Source organism: Leptodactylus fuscus, chromosome 2, assembly GCF_031893055.1.
Source record: "Leptodactylus fuscus isolate aLepFus1 chromosome 2, aLepFus1.hap2, whole genome shotgun sequence".
NCBI lineage: Eukaryota > Metazoa > Chordata > Amphibia > Anura > Leptodactylidae > Leptodactylus > Leptodactylus fuscus.
In genome coordinates, this window is record NC_134266.1 from 278,094,179 (window position 1) to 278,110,707 (window position 16,529).

Genomic DNA, 16,529 nt, shown 5'->3' on the forward strand with positions numbered 1-16,529 from the left:
TTCTGGTCTACAGAAGTAATAAGATTTCTGTTCACTGGAATTAAGAGGTCAAGGACAATCCATTAAAATCACCCCCATAACATTGCCCCTCCTCCAACAAACTGTACAGCCGACACAATGTATACAGGCAGGTAACGTTCTCCTGGTATATACCACACCTAGACTGGTCACTGCACAGGACACATTCCTAATCCTCCAGAGTACAGCAGTGACATTGTACTTTACTCCCCTCCATCTGACACTTGGCCTAGGTAGGTTCCTAGGAGCCCTAAGAATGTTCTAGGAGCCCTGACAGTGTCATACACAGATAACGCTCAGTTATTCGTTTCTTTCCTCTCCTAGTGGTTGATACATTACGTTAAGGCCAATGCTCCTGATCTCCAACAACACCTCTCACATGCCGTCCACCTTCATCCTGATTGGGATTCCTGGGCTGGAGGACCTCGGCATGTTGACGTCCATATCCTTCTGCATTCTCTATGTCTTGGCTGTGTTGGGAAACTCCTTAATACTTCACATAATCTGGAGGAAAAAGAGTCTCCATGGACCCATGTACTTCTTCCTGGCCATGCTGGCAGTCAATGACCTAGCCTTCTCCAGCTGCACGGTACCAAAGATGCTAGGAATCTTCTGGAGGAACGATGGCCGTATTGATGCTTTTGCTTGTCTCACCCAGATGTTTTTTGTCCATTTTCTGTCAGTGATGGAGTCGGGGATCTTGGCTGCCATGGCTTATGACCGATATATCGCCATATGTTCTCCACTCAGATACACGTCCATCTTGACTTACATTGTTTTGGAGAAGATTGCAGCTTCCATTGTTCTCCGAGCTTTCATCACCATCTTCCCTATTCCAGTTTTGGTCAGTCGGTTGCAGTATTGTGGTGGTGATGTTGTGTTGCACTCATACTGTGACCACATGGCTGTGGTGAACGTGGCGTGTGGAGATACCATCGTGGACAGTATGTACGGCCTTGTCTTGTCTCTATCGATCACCGGCTTTGACCTGATCTTTATTGGACTCTCTTATACCATGATCTTAGGGGCCATATTCAGACTGCCATCCAGGGATGCTCGGCACAAGGCGGTGGGAACGTGCGGATCTCACATTTGTGTCATTATCGCTGCCTATCTGCCTGGAATATTCTCCTTTGTGACTTATAGGTTTGGACAGAAGACAGTGCCACATAATGTCCACATCTTCTTGGCAAACATCTACATTGTGTTCCCAGCCTTCTTAAACCCAATAATCTATGGAGTGAGGACAAAGCAAATCCGAGACTCTGTCCTGAAGATGCTCCAAGTCAACAAGAAGGTTTATGGAGACCTCAAGAAGTGAGAAGTCCTGGGGAACACAAGAAGATCCCAGGACTAGATGCTCAGCCATAGGACCTAAAACATCAGCATCAACTGAGGCCATCGAGTGATAAGATGAGATGACAACAGGGCTGAGCCCATCTTCAGATTTCAGGATCGATTTTAAAATCCGATTTTTGATCATTTTCCAGCCGATCCCGATTGTGAAATCTGCTCGATCGCCGGTCAGATCCGATCTTTCCCGATCCCGATCGCTCAACCCTAGTCAATGCTTCTCTATGGGAAACGTCACTTTTAGGGTTGAGCCGATCTTGAGATTTCAGGGTCATTTTTTAAATCTGATTTTTGATCATTTTCCAGCCAATCCCAATCATGAAATTTGCTCGATCACCGATTGGGATCTTTTCCGATCCTGATCGCTCAATCCTAGATGACAATTATCGACAGTGTGAACAAGGGTCTAATAAAATAGAGAGATGCTTCTCTTCAGTCATCTGATTACATGTCATTATATTAGTGATGTCACTAACAGGGGGCGGGGCTGTGACTACCTCTCAGACATGATATATACAGCTGGTTGTCAGTAACAGGGGGCGGGGCTGTGACTACCTCTCAGACATGATATATACAGCTGGTTGTCAGTAACAGGGGGCGGGGCTGTGACTACCTCTCAGACATGATATATACAGCTGGTTGTCAGTAACAGGGGGCGGGGCTGTGACTACCTCTCAGACATGATATATACAGCTGGTTGTCAGTAACAGGGGGCGGGGCTGTGACTACCTCTCAGACATGATATATATACAGCTGGTTGTCAGTAACGGGGGGAGGGGCTGTGACAACCTCTCAGACATGATATATACAGCTGGTTGTCAGTAACAGGGGGAGGGGCTGTGACAACCTCTCAGACATGATATATACAGCTGGTTGTCAGTAACAGGGGGAGGGGCTGTGACAACCTCTCAGACATGATATATACAGCTGGTTGTCAGTAACAGGGGGCGGGGCTGTGACTACCTCTCAGACATGGTATATATACAGCTGGTTGTCAGTAACAGGGGGCGGGGCTGTGACTACCTCTCAGACATGATATATATACAGCTGGTTGTCAGTAACGGGGGGAGGGGCTGTGACAACCTCTCAGACATGATATATACAGCTGGTTGTCAGTAACAGGGGGCGGGGCTGTGACTACCTCTCAGACATGATATATACAGCTGGTTGTCAGTAACAGGGGGCGGGGCTGTGACTACCTCTCAGACATGATATATATACAGCTGGTTGTCAGTAACAGGGGGCGGGGCTGTGACTACCTCTCAGACATGATATATACAGCTGGTTGTCAGTAACAGGGGGCGGGGCTGTGACTACCTCTCAGACATGATATATACAGGCTGGTTGTCAGTAACAGGGGGCGGGGCTGTGACTACCTCTCAGACATGGTATATACAGGCTGGTTGTCAGTAACAGGGGGAGGGGCTGTGACTACCTCTCAGACATGATATATACAGCTGGTTGTCAGTAACAGGGGGAGGGGCTGTGACAACCTCTCAGACATGGTATATACAGGCTGGTTGTCAGTAACAGGGGGCGGGGCTGTGACTACCTCTCAGACATGGTATATACAGGCTGGTTGTCAGTAACAGGGGGCGGGGCTGTGACTACCTCTCAGACATGATATATACAGGCTGGTTGTCAGTAACAGGGGGCGGGGCTGTGACTACCTCTCAGACATGAGATATACAGCTGGTTGTCAGTAACAGGGGGCGGGGCTGTGACTACCTCTCAGACATGGTATATACAGCTGGTTGTCAGTAACAGGGGGCGGGGCTGTGACTACCTCTCAGACATGGTATATACAGCTGGTTGTCAGTAACAGGGGGCGGGGCTGTGACTACCTCTCAGACATGAGATATACAGCTGGTTGTCAGTAACAGGGGGCGGGGCTGTGACAACCTCTCAGACATGAGATATACAGCTGGTTGTCAGTAACAGGGGGTGGGGCTGTGACTACCTCTCAGACATGATATATACAGCTGGTTGTCAGTAACAGGGGGCGGGGCTGTGACAACCTCTCAGACATGATATATATACAGCTGGTTGTCAGTAACAGGGGGCGGGGCTGTGACTACCTCTCAGACATGAGATATACAGCTGGTTGTCAGTAACAGGGGGCGGGGCTGTGACAACCTCTCAGACATGAGATATACAGCTGGTTGTCAGTAACAGGGGGCGGGGCTGTGACTACCTCTCAGACATGATATATACAGCTGGTTGTCAGTAACAGGGGGCGGGGCTGTGACAACCTCTCAGACATGGTATATACAGGCTGGTTGTCAGTAACAGGGGGCGGGGCTGTGACTACCTCTCAGACATGATATATACAGGCTGGTTGTCAGTAGTAATAGATGAATAGCTGTACTGTAGTATAAGGGGGCGGATCTCATGTCATATCAGTGATGTCAGTAACGGGGGCGGGGCTGTTTCTCAAGTCCTCAGTCCACCCCTGATTTTGAAAGCCCTGCCCTCTATTCCTCATGGGTGGGCTTCAGACTTGTAAATGACCACACCCACAATACTGCTAATCTCATCCATTTACTTTTGGATCACAAATATAGAATAGAAATGTAAATTCAGAGTATTTTTGTAAACAAATTGATGATTTTTGATGAAACTTGATTTTGTTAAATTTTAATAAAACATGAAATGTATTCTAATCAACAAATGGATTTGTAATGAAGATCTGACACAATATTCTTCTCATCGTGTGGCTATTAGACCAATACTATATACTATTATTATATTACTAAAGTGCCCCTTGAATAAAGGAGCTGAAAGGAGGTGAGTGACGGCCCCTATAGATGCGGGAGCCATGAGAAGGGTTTCATTCGCTTCCTCATTCTCGTTGGCTCCACTTCTACAGCCTGACACAATCTTACAGGCAGATGAGACGATAGAGGGGGACACTGTTTCTTGTACATTCAGCCTGGACAAAGCAACTGACAGGAGGTATAGAGCCCGGGCCATAACTGCAGGCACTTATACTAGCACGCACCTTCTTACTGGGGTATACTGGTTTCTCTTACAGCTCCTATATAGTACAGTATATAGTATATAGTACAGTATAGATTGACAATCCACCACCCACAGCAGTCACCAAGACGATATACGTTACATGTAAGATAAAATTTATTTGCGGAGAGAAGTCCCTTATGCAGTGAAAGTCGTCATGTAGTGGCCACGAGGCAATGACAGAAGGAAATGTAAGATTTCAATTAAAACGTATTAAAAAAATAATGTCACATGGACAATGAAAAATGTCACAGAGTCATCTGCAGGGCGGCCTACACTCAGCAGGGTAGTCATTGAGTCATCCACAGGGCGGCCTACACTCAGCAGGGTAGTCAGTGAGTCATCCACAGGGCGGCCTACACTCAGCAGGGTAGTCAGTGAGTCATCCACAGGGCGGCCTACACTCAGCAGGGTAGTCAGTGAGTCATCCACAGGGCGGCCTACACTCAGCAGGGTAGTCAGTGAGTCATCTACAGGGCGGCCTACACTCAGCAGGGTAGTCATTGAGTCATCTGCATGGCGGCCTACACTCAGCAGGGTAGTCATTGAGTCATCTGCATGGCGGCCTACACTCAGCAGGGTAGTCATTGAGTCATCTGCAGGGCGGCCTACACTCAGCAGGGTAGTCATTGAGTCATCCACAGGGCGGCCTACACTCGGCAGGGTAGTCAGTGAGTCATCCACAGGGCGGCCTACACTCAGCAGGGTAGTCATTGAGTCATCCACAGGGCGGCCTACACTCAGCAGGGTAGTCATTGAGTCATCTGCATGGCGGCCTACACTCAGCAGGGTAGTCATTGAGTCATCTGCATGGCGGCCTACACTCAGCAGGGTAGTCAGTGAGTCATCCACAGGGCGGCCTACACTCAGCAGGGTAGTGAGTGAGTCATCTGCATAGTGGCCTACACTCAGCAGGGTAGTCATTGAGTCATCTACATTGTGGCCTACACTCAGCAGGGTAGTCATTGAGTCATCTGCAGGGCGGCCTACACTCAGCAGGGTAGTCATTGAGTCATCCGCAGGGCGGCCTACACTCGGCAGGGTAGTCATTGAGTCATCCGCAGGGCGGCCTACACTCAGCAGGGTAGTCATTGGGTCATCTGCAGGGCGGCCTACACTCAGCAGGGTAGTCATTGAGTCATCCACAGGGCGGCCTACACTCGGCAGGGTAGTCATTGAGTCATCTGCATGGCGGCCTACACTCAGCAGGGTAGTCATTGAGTCATCTGCAGGGCGGCCTACACTCAGCAGGGTAGTCATTGAGTCATCCGCAGGGCGGCCTACACTCGGCAGGGTAGTCATTGAGTCATCTGCAGGGCGGCCTACACTCAGCAGGGTAGTCATTGAGTCATCTGCAGGGCGGCCTACACTCAGCAGGGTAGTCATTGAGTCATCTGCAGGGCGGCCTACACTCAGCAGGGTAGTCAGTGAGTCATCCACAGGGCGGCCTACACTCAGCAGGGTAGTCATTGAGTCATCTGCAGGGTGGCCTACACTCAGCAGGGTAGTCATTGAGTCATCTGCAGGGTGGCCTGCACTCAGCAGGGTAGTCATTGAGTCATCTGCAGGGCGGCCTACACTCAGCAGGGTAGTCATTGAGTCATCTGCAGGGTGGCCTACACTCAGCAGGGTAGTCATTGAGTCATCTGCAGGGCGGCCTACACTCAGCAGGGTAGTCACAGAGTCATCTGCAGGGCGGCCTACACTCAGCAGGGTAGTCATTGAGTCATCCACAGGGCGGCCTACACTCAGCAGGGTAGTCATTGAGTCATCTGCATGGCGGCCTACACTCAGCAGGGTAGTCATTGAGTCATCCGCAGGGCGGCCTACACTCAGCAGGGTAGTCATTGAGTCATCCACAGGGCGGCCTACACTCAGCAGGGTAGTCATTGAGTCATCCGCAGGGCGGCCTACACTCGGCAGGGTAGTCAGTGAGTCATCTGCAGGGTGGCCTACACTCGGCAGGGTAGTCAGTGAGTCATCTGCATGGTGGCCTACACTCGGCAGGGTAGTCATTGAGTCATCCACAGGGCAGCCTACACTCAGCAGGGTAGTCATTGAGTCACCTACAGAGCGGCCTACACTCGGCAGGGTAGTCAGTGAGTCATCTGCATGGTGGCCTACACTCGGCAGGGTAGTCATTGAGTCATCCACAGGGCAGCCTACACTCAGCAGGGTAGTCATTGAGTCATCTGCAGGGCGGCCTACACTCGGCAGGGTAGTCATTGAGTCATCTGCAGGGCGGCCTACACTCAGCAGGGTAGTCATTGAGTCATCTGCAGGGCGGCCTACACTCAGCAGGGTAGTCAGTGAGTCATCCGCAGGGCGGCCTACACTCAGCAGGGTAGTCATTGAGTCATCTGCAGGGTGGCCTACACTCAGCAGGGTAGTCATTGAGTCATCTGCAGGGTGGCCTGCACTCAGCAGGGTAGTCATTGAGTCATCTGCAGGGCGGCCTACACTCAGCAGGGTAGTCATTGAGTCATCTGCAGGGTGGCCTACACTCAGCAGGGTAGTCATTGAGTCATCTGCAGGGTGGCCTACACTCAGCAGGGTAGTCAGTGAGTCATCTGCATGGTGGCCTACACTCGGCAGGGTAGTCATTGAGTCATCCACAGGGCAGCCTACACTCAGCAGGGTAGTCATTGAGTCACCTACAGAGCGGCCTACACTCGGCAGGGTAGTCAGTGAGTCATCTGCATGGTGGCCTACACTCAGCAGGGTAGTCATTGAGTCATCTGCAGGGCGGCCTACACTCAGCAGGGTAATCATTGAGTCACCTACAGGGCGGCCTACACTCGGCAGGGTAGTCAGTGAGTCATCCGCAGGGCGGCCTACACTCAGCAGGGTAGTCATTGAGTCACCTACAGGGCGGCCTACACTCGGCAGGGTAGTCATTGAGTCATCTGCAGGGCGGCCTACACTCGGCAGGGTAGTCATTGAGTCATCTGCAGGGCGGCCTACACTCGGCAGGGTAGTCAGTGAGTCATCTGCAGGGCGCCCTACACTCGGCAGGGTAGTCATTGAGTCATCTGCAGGGCGGCCTACACTCGGCAGGGTAGTCATTGAGTCATCTGCAGGGCGGCCTACACTCGGCAGGGTAGTCATTGAGTCATCTGCAGGGCGGCCTACACTCGGCAGGGTAGTCATTGAGTCATCTGCATGGTGGCCTACACTCGGCAGGGTAGTCAGTGAGTCATCTGCAGGGCGGCCTACACTCGGCAGGGTAGTCAGTGAGTCATCTGCATGGCCGCCTACACTCGGCAGGGTAGTCAGTAAGATATCTGCATGGCGGCCTACACTCAGCAGGGTAGTCATTGAGTCATCTGCATGGCCGCTTACACTCGGCAGGGTAGTCAGTAAGTCATCTGCATGGCGGCCTACACTCGGCAGGGTAGTCACTGGGTCATCTGCAGGGCGGCCTACACTCGGCAGGGTAGTCATTGGGTCATCTGCAGGGCGGCCTACACTCGGCAGGGTAGTCATTGAGTCATCTGCAGGGCGGCCTACACTCAGCAGGGTAGTCATTGGGTCATCTGCAGGGCGGCCTACACTCGGCAAGGTAGTCATTGAGTCATCTGCAGGGCGGCCTAAACTCGGCAGGGTAGTCATTGAGTCATCTACATTGTGGCCTACACTCAGCAGGGTAGTCATTGAGTCATCTGCATGGTGGCCTACACTCAGCAGGGTAGTCATTGAGTCATCTGCATGGTGGCCTACACTCGGCAGGGTACTCATTGAGTCATCCGCAGGGCAGCCTACACTTAGCAGGGTAGTCATTGAGTCATCTGCAGGGCGGCCTACACTTAGCAGGGTAGTCATTGAGTCATCTGCAGGGCGGCCTTCACTCAGCAGGGTAGTCACTGAGTCATCTGCAGGGCGGCCTACACTCAGCAGGGTAGTCATTGAGTCATCCACAGGGCAGCCTACACTCAGCAGGGTAGTCATTGAGTCATCTGCAGGGCGGCCTACACTCAGCAGGGTAGTCATTGAGTCACCTACAGGGCGGCCTACACTCGGCAGGGTAGTCAGTGAGTCATCCGCAGGGCGGCCTACACTCAGCAGGGTAGTCATTGAGTCATCCGCAGGGCGGCCTACACTCAGCAGGGTAGTCATTGAGTCATCTGCAGGGCGGCCTACACTCGGCAGGGTAGTCATTGAGTCATCTGCAGGGCGGCCTACACTCGGCAGGGTAGTCAGTGAGTCATCTGCAGGGCGCCCTACACTCGGCAGGGTAGTCATTGAGTCATCTGCAGGGCGGCCTACACTCGGCAGGGTAGTCATTGAGTCATCTGCAGGGCGGCCTACACTCGGCAGGGTAGTCATTGAGTCATCTGCAGGGCGGCCTACACTCGGCAGGGTAGTCAGTGAGTCATCTGCATGGCCGCCTACACTCGGCAGGGTAGTCAGTAAGATATCTGCATGGCGGCCTACACTCAGCAGGGTAGTCATTGAGTCATCTGCATGGCCGCTTACACTCGGCAGGGTAGTCAGTAAGTCATCTGCATGGCGGCCTACACTCGGCAGGGTAGTCATTGGGTCATCTGCAGGGCGGCCTACACTCGGCAGGGTAGTCATTGGGTCATCTGCAGGGCGGCCTACACTCGGCAGGGTAGTCATTGAGTCATCTGCAGGGCGGCCTACACTCAGCAGGGTAGTCATTGGGTCATCTGCAGGGCGGCCTACACTCGGCAGGGTAGTCATTGAGTCATCTGCAGGGTGGCCTACACTCGGCAGGGTAGACATTGAGTCATCCACAGGACAGCCTACACTCAGCAGGGTAGTCATTGATTCATCTGCATGGTGGCCTACACTCAGCAGGGTAGTCATTGAGTCATCTGCAGGGCGGCCTAAACTCAGCAGGGTAGTCATTGAGTCATCTGCAGGGCGGCCTACACTCGGCAGGGTAGTCATTGAGTCATCCGCAGGGCGGCCTACACTCAGCAGGGTAGTCATTGAGTCATCCGCTGGGCGGCCTACACTCAGCAGGGTAGTCATTGAGTCATCCGCAGGGCGGCCTACACTCAGCAGGGTAGTCATTGAGTCATCCGCAGGGCGGCCTACACTCAGCAGGGTAGTCATTGAGTCATCCGCAGGGCGGCCTACACTCAGCAGGGTAGTCATTGAGTCATCTGCAGGGCGGCCTACACTCAGCAGGGTAGTCATTGGGTCATCTGCAGGGTGGCCTACACTCAGCAGGGTAGTCATTGGGTCATCTGCATGGCCGCCTACACTCAGCAGGGTAGTCATTGAGTCATCCACAGGGCGGCCTACACTCAGCAGGGTAGTCATTGAGTCATCCACAGGGCGGCCTACACTCAGCAGGGTAGTCATTGAGTCATCCACAGGGCGGCCTACACTCAGCAGGGTAGTCATTGAGTCATCTGCATGGTGGCCTACACTCAGCAGGGTAGTTATTGAGTCATCCACAGGGCGGCCTACACTCAGCAGGGTAGTCATTGAGTCATCTGCAGGGCGGCCTACACTCAGCAGGGTAGTCATTGGGTCATCTGCAGGGCGGCCTACACTCAGCAGGGTAGTCATTGGGTCATCTGCAGGGCGGCCTACACTCAGCAGGGTAGTCATTGGGTCATCTGCAGGGCGGCCTACACTCAGCAGGGTAGTCATTGAGTCATCTGCAGGGCGGCCTACACTCAGCAGGGTAGTCATTGGGTCATCTGCAGGGTGGCCTACACTCAGCAGGGTAGTTTTTGAGTCATCTGCATGTGGCATACACTCGGCAGGGTAGTCATTGAGTCATCTGCATGGCGGCCTGCACTCAGCAGGGTAGTCATTGAGTCATCTACAGTGCGGCCTACACTCAGCAGGGTAGTCACTGAGTCATCTGCAGGGCGGCCTACACTCAGCAGGGTAGTCATTGAGTCATCTACAGGGCGGCCTACACTCAGCAGGGCAGTCATTGAGTCATCCGCAGGGCGGCCTACACTCAGCAGGGTAGTCATTGAGTCATCCGCAGGGCGGCCTACACTCGGCAGGGTAGTCAGTGAGTCATCTGCAGGGCGGCCTACACTCGGCAGGGTAGTCATTGAGTCATCCACAGGGCAGCCTACACTCAGCAGGGTAGTCATTGAGTCATCTGCAGTACGGCCTACACTCAGCAGGGCAGTCATTGAGTCATCTACAGGGCGGCCTACACTCGGCAGGGTAGTCAGTGAGTCATCTGCAGGGCGGCCTACACTCGGCAGGGTAGTCATTGAGTCATCCACAGGGCAGCCTACACTCAGCAGGGTAGTCATTGAGTCATCCGCAGTACGGCCTACACTCAGCAGGGTAGTCATTGAGTCATCCGCAGGGCGGCCTACACTCGGCAGGGTAGTCATTGAGTCATCTGCAGGGCGGCCTACACTCAGCAGGGTAGTCATTGAGTCATCCGCATGGCAGCCTACACTCGGCAGGGTAGTCATTGAGTCATCCGCAGGGCGGCCTACACTCGGCAGGGTAGTCATTGAGTCATCCGCAGGGCGGCCTACACTCGGCAGGGTAGTCAGTGAGTCATCCGCAGGGCGGCCTACACTCGGCAGGGTAGTCATTGAGTCATCCGCAGGGCGGCCTACACTCGGCAGGGTAGTCATTGAGTCATCCGCAGGGCGGCCTACACTCGGCAGGGTAGTCAGTGAGTCATCCGCAGGGCGGCCTACACTCGGCAGGGTAGTCATTGAGTCATCCGCAGGGCGGCCTACACTCGGCAGGGTAGTCATTGAGTCATCCGCAGGGCGGCCTACACTCGGCAGGGTAGTCATTGAGTCATCCGCAGGGCGGCCTACACTCGGCAGGGTAGTCATTGAGTCATCCGCAGGGCGGCCTACACTCGGCAGGGTAGTCATTGAGTCATCCGCAGGGCGGCCTACACTCGGCAGGGTAGTCAGTGAGTCATCTGCAGGGCGGCCTACACTCGGCAGGGTAGTCATTGAGTCATCTGCATGGCAGCCTACACTCGGCAGGGTAGTCATTGAGTCGTCTGCAGGGCGGCCTACACTCGGCAGGGTAGTCAGTAAGATATCTGCATGGCGGCCTACACTCAGCAGGGTAGTCATTGAGTCATCTGCATGGCCGCTTACACTCGGCAGGGTAGTCAGTAAGATATCTGCATGGCGGCCTACACTCAGCAGGGTAGTCATTGAGTCATCTGCATGGCTGCTTACACTCGGCAGGGTAGTCAGTAAGTCATCTGCATGGCGGCCTACACTCGGCAGGGTAGTCATTGAGTCATCTGCAGGGTGGCCTCCACTCGGCAGGGTAGAAATTGAGTCATCTGCAGGGCAGCCTATACTCCGCAGGGTAGTCATTGAGTCATCCACAGGGCAGCCTACACTCAGCAGGGTAGTCATTGAGTCATCTGCAGGGCGGCCTAAACTCAGCAGGGTAGTCATTGAGTCATCTACAATGTGGCCTACACTCAGCAGGGTAGTCATTGAGTCATCTGCATAGTGGCCTACACTCAGCAGGGTAGTCATTGAGTCATCTACAATGTGGCCTACACTCAGCAGGGTAGTCATTGAGTCATCTGCATGGCGGCCTACACTCAGCAGGGTAGTCATTGAGTCATCTGCAGGGCGGCCTACACTCGGCAGGGTAGTCATTGAGTCATCTGCATGGCGGCCTACACTCAGCAGGGTAGTCATTGAGTCACCTACAGGGCGGCCTACACTCGGCAGGGTAGTCATTGAGTCATCTGCAGGGCGGCCTACACTCGGCAGGGTAGTCATTGAGTCATCTGCAGGGCGGCCTACACTCGGCAGGGTAGTCATTGAGTCATCCTCAGGGTGGCCTACACTCAGCAGGGTAGTGAGTGAGTCATCTGCATGGTGGCCTACACTCAGCAGGGTAGTCATTGAGTCATCCACTGGGCGGCCTACACTCGGCAGGGTAGTCAGTGAGTCATCCGCAGGGCGGCCTACACTCGGCAGGGTAGTCATTGAGTCATCCGCAGGGCGGCCTACACTCGGCAGGGTAGTCAGTGAGTCATCCGCAGGGCGGCCTACACTCGGCAGGGTAGTCATTGAGTCATCCGCAGGGCGGCCTACACTCGGCAGGGTAGTCATTGAGTCATCCGCAGGGCGGCCTACACTCGGCAGGGTAGTCATTGAGTCATCCGCAGGGCGGCCTACACTCGGCAGGGTAGTCATTGAGTCATCCGCAGGGCGGCCTACACTCGGCAGGGTAGTCATTGAGTCATCCGCAGGGCGGCCTACACTCGGCAGGGTAGTCAGTGAGTCATCTGCAGGGCGGCCTACACTCAGCAGGGTAGTCATTGAGTCATCTGCATGGCAGCCTACACTCGGCAGGGTAGTCATTGAGTCGTCTGCAGGGCGGCCTACACTCGGCAGGGTAGTCAGTAAGATATCTGCATGGCGGCCTACACTCAGCAGGGTAGTCATTGAGTCATCTGCATGGCCGCTTACACTCGGCAGGGTAGTCAGTAAGATATCTGCATGGCGGCCTACACTCAGCAGGGTAGTCATTGAGTCATCTGCATGGCTGCTTACACTCGGCAGGGTAGTCAGTAAGTCATCTGCATGGCGGCCTACACTCGGCAGGGTAGTCATTGAGTCATCTCCAGGGTGGCCTCCACTCGGCAGGGTAGAAATTGAGTCATCTGCAGGGCAGCCTATACTCCGCAGGGTAGTCATTGAGTCATCCACAGGGCAGCCTACACTCAGCAGGGTAGTCATTGAGTCATCTGCAGGGCGGCCTAAACTCAGCAGGGTAGTCATTGAGTCATCTGCATAGTGGCCTACACTCAGCAGGGTAGTCATTGAGTCATCTACAATGTGGCCTACACTCAGCAGGGTAGTCATTGAGTCATCTGCATGGCGGCCTACACTCAGCAGGGTAGTCATTGAGTCATCTGCAGGGCGGCCTACACTCGGCAGGGTAGTCATTGAGTCATCTGCATGGCGGCCTACACTCAGCAGGGTAGTCATTGAGTCACCTACAGGGCGGCCTACACTCGGCAGGGTAGTCATTGAGTCATCTGCAGGGCGGCCTACACTCGGCAGGGTAGTCATTGAGTCATCCTCAGGGTGGCCTACACTCAGCAGGGTAGTGAGTGAGTCATCTGCATGGTGGCCTACACTCAGCAGGGTAGTCATTGAGTCATCCACTGGGCGGCCTACACTCAGCAGGGTAGTCATTGAGTCATCTACATTGTGGCCTTCACTCAGCAGGGTAGTCATTGAGTCATCTGCATGGTGGCCTACACTCAGCAGGGTAGTCATTGAGTCATCTACATTGTGGCCTTCTCTCAGCAGGGTAGTCATTGAGTCATCTGCATGGTGGCCTACACTCAGCAGGGTAGTCATTGAGTCATCCACTGGGCGGCCTACACTCAGCAGGGTAGTCATTGAGTCATCCGCAGGGCGGCCTACACTCAGCAGGGTAGTCATTGAGTCATCCGCAGGGCGGCCTACACTCAGCAGGGTAGTCATTAAGTCATCCGCAGGGCGGCCTACACTCGGCAGGGTAGTCATTGAGTCATCTGCATGGCAGCCTACACTCGGCAGGGTAGTCATTGAGTCGTCTGCAGGGCGGCCTACACTCGGCAGGGTAGTCAGTAAGATATCTGCATGGCGGCCTACACTCAGCAGGGTAGTCATTGAGTCATCTGCATGGCGGCCTACACTCAGCAGGGTAGTCATTGAGTCATCTGCAGGGCGGCCTACACTCGGCAGGGTAGTCATTGAGTCATCTGCATGGCGGCCTACACTCAGCAGGGTAGTCATTGAGTCACCTACAGGGCGGCCTACACTCGGCAGGGTAGTCATTGAGTCATCTGCAGGGCGGCCTACACTCGGCAGGGTAGTCATTGAGTCATCTGCAGGGCGGCCTACACTCGGCAGGGTAGTCATTGAGTCATCCTCAGGGTGGCCTACACTCAGCAGGGTAGTGAGTGAGTCATCTGCATGGTGGCCTACACTCAGCAGGGTAGTCATTGAGTCATCCACTGGGCGGCCTACACTCAGCAGGGTAGTCATTGAGTCATCTACATTGTGGCCTTCACTCAGCAGGGTAGTCATTGAGTCATCTGCATGGTGGCCTACACTCAGCAGGGTAGTCATTGAGTCATCTACATTGTGGCCTTCTCTCAGCAGGGTAGTCATTGAGTCATCTGCATGGTGGCCTACACTCAGCAGGGTAGTCATTGAGTCATCCACTGGGCGGCCTACACTCAGCAGGGTAGTCATTGAGTCATCCGCAGGGCGGCCTACACTCAGCAGGGTAGTCATTGAGTCATCCGCAGGGCGGCCTACACTCAGCAGGGTAGTCATTGAGTCATCCGCAGGGCGGCCTACACTCAGCAGGGTAGTCATTGAGTCATCCGCAGGGCGGCCTACACTCAGCAGGGTAGTCATTGAGTCATCCGCAGGGCGGCCTACACTCAGCAGGGTAGTCATTGAGTCATCCGCAGGGCGGCCTACACTCAGCAGGGCAGTCATTGAGTCATCCGCAGGGCGGCCTACACTCAGCAGGGCAGTCATTGAGTCATCCGCAGGGCGGCCTACACTCAGCAGGGTAGTCATTGAGTCATCCGCATGGCCGCCTACACTCAGCAGGGTAGTCATTGAGTCATCTACAGTGCGGCCTACACTCAGCAGGGTAGTCATTGAGTCATCTACAGTGCGGCCTACACTCAGCAGGGTAGTCACTGAGTCATCTGCAGGGCGGCCTACACTCAGCAGGGTAGTCATTGAGTCATCTAGAGGGCGGCCTACACTCAGCAGGGTACTCATTGAGTCATCTGCAGGGCGGCCTACACTCGGCAGGGTAGTCATTGAGTCATCTGCAGGGCGGCCTACACTCGGCAGGGTAGTCATTGAGTCATCTAGAGGGCGGCCTACACTCGGCAGGGTAGTCATTGAGTCATCTGCAGGGCGGCCTACACTCGGCAGGGTAGTCATTGAGTCATCTGCAGGGCGGCCTACACTCGGCAGGGTAGTCATTGAGTCATCTGCAGGGCGGCCTACACTCGGCAGGGTAGTCATTGAGTCATCTGCAGGGCGGCCTACACTCGGCAGGATATTCATTGAGTCATCTGCAGGGCGGCCTACACTCGGCAGGGTAGTCATTGAGTCATCCTCAGGGTGGCCTACACTCAGCAGGGTAGTGAGTGAGTCATCTGCATGGTGGCCTACACTCAGCAGGGTAGTCATTGAGTCATCTACATAGTGGCCTTCACTCAGCAGGGTAGTCATTGAGTCATCTGCATGGTGGCCTACACTCAGCAGGGTAGTCATTGAGTCATCTACATTGTGGCCTTCACTCAGCAGGGTAGTCATTGAGTCATCTGCATGGTGGCCTACACTCAGCAGGGTAGTCATTGAGTCATCCACTGGGCGGCCTACACTCAGCAGGGTAGTCATTGAGTCATCCACAGGGCGGCCTACAATCAGCAGGGTAGTCATTGAGTCATCCGCAGGGCGGCCTACACTCAGCAGGGTAGTCATTGAGTCATCCGCAGGGCGGCCTACACTCAGCAGGGTAGTCATTGAGTCATCCGCAGGGCGGCCTACACTCAGCAGGGTAGTCATTGAGTCATCCGCAGGGCGGCCTACACTCAGCAGGGTAGTCATTGAGTCATCCGCAGGGCGGCCTACACTCAGCAGGGTAGTCATTGAGTCATCCGCAGGGCGGCCTACACTCAGCAGGGTAGTCATTGGGTCATCTGCAGGGTGGCCTACACTCAGCAGGGTAGTCATTGAGTCATCCGCATGGCCGCCTACACTCAGCAGGGTAGTCATTGAGTCATCCACAGGGCGGCCTACACTCAGCAGGGTAGTCATTAAGTCATCTGCATGGTGGCCTACACTCAGCAGGGTAGTCATTGAGTCATCCACAGGGCGGCCTACACTCAGCAGTGTAGTCATTGAGTCATCTGCAGGGTGGCCTACAATCAGCAGGGTAGTCATTGAGTCATCCACAGGGCGGCCTACACTCAGCAGGGTAGTTTTTGAGTCATCTGCATGTGGCATACACTCGGCAGGGTAGTCATTGAGTCATCTGCATGGCGGCCTGCACTCAGCAGGGTAGTCATTGAGTCATCTACAGTGCGGCCTACACTCAGCAGGGTAGTCATTGAGTCATCTACAGGGCGGCCTACACTCAGCAGGGTAGTCATTGAG

General features: G+C 54.3%; 1 protein-coding gene across 1 annotated transcript; it reads left to right on the top strand.

Annotated features, from left to right (window-relative positions):
- Positions 1–367: 367 nt before the first annotated feature.
- On the top strand, positions 368–1,339 carry LOC142194214 (olfactory receptor 52K1-like). The gene has a single exon (XM_075263232.1). It carries the CDS (start codon positions 368–370, stop codon positions 1,337–1,339), a length of 972 nt encoding a protein of 323 aa, XP_075119333.1.
- The last annotated feature ends 15,190 nt before the right edge of the window (positions 1,340–16,529 follow it).

Excerpts from the sequence above, each read along its gene's own strand:
- LOC142194214 (XM_075263232.1), top strand. The coding sequence starts at position 368 with ATGCTCCTGATCTCCAACAACACCTCTCACATGCCGTCCACCTTCATC.